General features: G+C 39.8%; 1 protein-coding gene across 1 annotated transcript; it reads right to left on the bottom strand.

The window, feature by feature from the left end:
- Positions 1-202: 202 nt before the first annotated feature.
- On the bottom strand, positions 203-2,985 carry LOC137298726 (heparan-sulfate 6-O-sulfotransferase 2-like). The gene is made up of 3 exons (XM_067831003.1): positions 2,923-2,985; positions 1,305-1,769; positions 203-782 (listed from the first exon to the last, which is right to left on the bottom strand). The coding sequence occupies exons 2-3, from the start codon at positions 1,736-1,738 to the stop codon at positions 203-205; spliced, it is 1,014 nt and encodes a 337-aa protein (XP_067687104.1). The 5' UTR covers positions 1,739-1,769; positions 2,923-2,985.
- Between the last annotated feature and the right edge of the window lie 1,065 nt (positions 2,986-4,050).

Below are 4,050 nucleotides of genomic sequence, written 5' to 3'. Positions count from 1 at the left end.
TCATTCAGCATGCCTCGACAGCATTTCTACACTCGGTTCGGCTATATTTGATTCTGTACATATGTTGCTATATTTCCAAAGAAGAAAACGAAAAACCTGAAAATGTTAACGACTTTGGTCGATCATAAAACAGTGACGTCCTTTAAATATGCACACATGATTTATTGAAGCTATGTAACGAAACAGAAGAACCCGTCCTCTGCTATAATTCAGTGGCTTTTAAAGTGACTAGACTGTCATATCTTTCAAAGAATAACCCCATGGCATAGTCATACAGCAAGAAATCATATTTGTTGACATTAGAAATAGTCTCCATGTCTTCACTTGAAATATTACTTAAAGACATGAATGTTTTCAAATGCTTTACATGAAGATATTTATCGACTACTTTCAACTGAAACGTCTCTTCAAACAAGACTTGGGTCATGTACGAGTACTCCGTTATTCCAAAGAACGGCATATGTTTAAGGGTGTCTTTGGCACTGATTAACATCGTATCATAACACTGTACTTCGGACATTCCTGTGGTGGAAAGGCATTCGTCCAAAGTAACGTTTGCCAACATTCGTGTTTGTCTGTTGAATGCGGGATTCTGCGGACAGCTGGTGAAAGTTTTGAAACTGAGATTTTTCCCTTTGAACATTGCACTGCATTCTCGATTTGCATTGTCCACTTTAGCAGCAGGAAACCGAGACCACTTTTGCCATCCATGATTTCGAACTTCGTCCCACTCATTGTAGAATTGATGTGCTGGGTACCGTAGAAGTGTAACAAAAAGATATCTGAAACAAAATTAGTGTCAAGTTCTTTCTTGTTTTTAGGAGGTTACAGATTATGACCAATATATGTACGGGAAAAGACATTAAAGAGTGAAAAGATTTTGTCTATATGGCAGGCTTTTCATTTTGAATGAAGTACAGAAAAGGCTCTCATTTCATTCGTAGCTGCAACCACTAAAAAGCTACACATTAAAGCAAAGTGAGAGAGTGAGTTTAGGTTTACGCTGCACTCACCAATATTCCAGCTATATGGCGGCTTTCTGTAAAATAATCGAGTCTGGGCCAGATAATCCAGTGATCAACAACATACGCATCGATCTGCGCAATTGGGAACCGATGGTATGTGTCAACCAAGTCAGCCAGCCTGACCACCCGATTCCGTTAGTCGCCTCTTACGACAAGCATAGTAGCCTTCTATGGCAAGCATGGGTTGCTGAAGGCCTATTCTACCCCGGGACCTTCACAGGTCTTAGAGCAAAGAATCCCATATGTATGAAACAATAAGATGACGCTTTCCCAACTTGCCTCATTTGCCGTAATGGTCTGCGACGAACGCCTTGATTTCGTGAGGCTCCAATACATGCCTTTAGCGCCCTTACAGCTGGGTAATATCCACAAGGCCATGGATGTTTAATGCTGGAAAATAACACCTGTTCTCTGCTATATACATAACATGGGCAGTCCCGTTGTCCATAACAGTTGCGACACTTGCCATATATGAGACCGTTCTGTAACAGAGTAGACAGATCTTCGGCACCTGTGTACGGTATTTGTACAAAGACCAGAACGTCATGTCCCATCTTGTCAATGTAAAAGGTCTCTACGTTCGTTCCATAGACATTTTGGGCGGGGATAACTTCTTCATATACTTCGAAAACTAGTGAAAAGCAGATCCATGTTATCCACAGGAAGCCAACGCCGGTTATAATACCTGTCGTTAATGACAACGTCCGGGCCATTAGAAACGCCAGTGTGAGACGCCTGATAAATCTGAAGAAAAAACGGTCAAAGGTCAGCTGAATCCAAACCTTTGCAGAACATGATACACATTCGGAAGAGAGTTAGTGCTTCAAATGCTTCGGAAACTAGTGAAGTGCAGAAAACCAACCAAGATTGTACACCCAGGTATCAATGACAACTCTAGTACCATTAGAAACCCAGGTGTGAAACGCTTGATAGGTCTGAAGAAAAAACATTCAATGTTCAACTGGAACTAAAACTTTTCAGAACATGATACAAGAGTTATCTCGTTTATCAAGATATTTCTTTTCAACAAGTTCTGCTGCAATGTGGTATTTGATTTGAAATCGTACATTCTCACCCTGATAGCTGACCTTGCATTGAAATTGTACTTCACTGGTGAATATGTTTCATGCTTGTTTCCAGTGCTTACAATATTATGTTTAAGTGCACAAATGTGGTTGGAATATTCTAGGAATGTTAACACTGAGGCATTGCTTTTTCCATATTAGTTGAAAATCATACTAGGTATCTGAAACTGGTTTCAGTTAAAAACATACTGTAAACATGTATGCCTTGTTGTAAACATGTATGCCTTGTTATAAACACGTATGCCATGCTGGCTTTGTACATATTTGATAATGCCAACGAAAACCACTGGGAATACAACAAAACCGATACACATTTTAGCACGCAGCAATGCAGACGAGTGACAATGGTCAGTCGTATTGTACACAATATACACAATAGATCGGCGGTCATTTACATCAAGTATCAGGTCACAACATGGACATAAAGATATGAATCAGTTACTGAAATCATGACCTAATGTTATATGTTTTGGAATCTATGATTAGGACCACAACAGAGATAATGCGAGCAGTGGGGCTTTCACAATTTTATAACTTCTCCAACTCGTGTGGGCACACTTCAGTGACATATACATCTCTCACCACTATATCGTAACAGACAACGACTGACTCACTTCAAGAAACAAAATGCCAGTGGGTAATTTTGGTCGCATGTGCCTTTTGGTAGAAATCCATATGAAATGATAAGACGCAAACTGTAGAGTAATCACAGTCTTATCAATTCTATCCTAGTATCTGCGGATTCAGATTGCGAAGGGACTCCACTAAATTGAATTGGAACTATCTTAGGGAAATGTATGACAGCTACTTACAACGTGCGGAGAGAAGAGCTCCTTTATCAACCCTGACCTGCGTCACAGAATGAAAGGGAGATGACAGCTCTTCGTGGCTGGCTGTTGCATGTTAACGATTGAATGAATGAAATTTTATTCAGACTTCGGAGACACTGAATTGCACATTATGGTAGCTTGCATTGTCCACTGTAAAAGTGGGCTGAGAAAGAATGGGGAAAGGCTCATGCTCCATCCAGTTAATGAAGACCTCTCCGTTGATTTCGTGATGACAATCTCCAGTTGATTTCTTTGCTTAAAAGACCAATCTTTTTACCGTCTGCAGATAATGCTTTTGTTGACCAGACATTCGTCCAGGGGAGCTATCAGAAAAGTCATGTGCACTCTGCCACAGGTCACAAGTGAAATGATCTCACCGACACAATAGAGTGCTTCTCCCTGAAGACAGCTCTGTCATCACCACAGGCGTGTACTTGAACCTCATCCCTTGGAGGGAAATATTGAAAATGATTCTGGAGATGTTGATGGTGTCCTTATTTCCTTTGTGATACTCTTACACGAGGTGTAGTCTTCTTCATATAGAGGTCTTAGATGCCCATTTAATCACTCCCTCGTCAACAGGTATACTGTTTAGCTTTGGGGACGGTCCCTGTCGTGTTTAATATGTATACAATATTGTAAATGCGTTGTTTGGGTATTGCAACGGTTCTTCAAGTTGATTAGTTCTGAAATAAGTCCTTTCTAACACCCCAAAACGGTCCTTTTCAAGCACAAAAAACCGTATAGACATTTGCTACACTCGACTGAAGGTCATTGGCCTTAGTGGACGCTGTTATAAACGGGCATGCAAGACGGAAAACGTATTTATTAAGACTGACATTTATATTGATATTTATTCAATAAAGAGACTATAACTAAGTAACACAAACATTTAACATTTATTTGTTTATTAAAAACGACAATTCATATTTTACACCAACTGTATTGCTTCCATAAATTTAAAGCCTATATCAGATTTCTCTTGTTTAGCTGAAATCTGGAGTTTTGGGTACCACAACCTCTCCACCTGCACTCTAAATGAAAGGGAGTGTTAAAACTGTTGAAATTAAATTAGGAAGATAATACCATTTGGATAAAATGGTTTGGGCG

Source organism: Haliotis asinina, chromosome 10 (assembly GCF_037392515.1).
Source record: "Haliotis asinina isolate JCU_RB_2024 chromosome 10, JCU_Hal_asi_v2, whole genome shotgun sequence".
Taxonomy (NCBI): Eukaryota; Metazoa; Mollusca; class Gastropoda; order Lepetellida; family Haliotidae; genus Haliotis; species Haliotis asinina.
The sequence above is the reverse complement of the archived record's forward strand: the minus strand, read 5'-3'. Positions and strand labels throughout refer to the sequence as shown.

Coding starts and splice junctions, on each gene's coding strand:
- LOC137298726 (XM_067831003.1), bottom strand. CDS start 1,738: ATGGCCCGGACGTTGTCATTAACGACAGGTATTATAACCGGCGTTGGC. Junction 783..1,304: donor AGACCATTACGGCAAATGAG/GCAAGTTGGGAA, acceptor ATTTTGTTTCAG/ATATCTTTTTGTTACACTTC.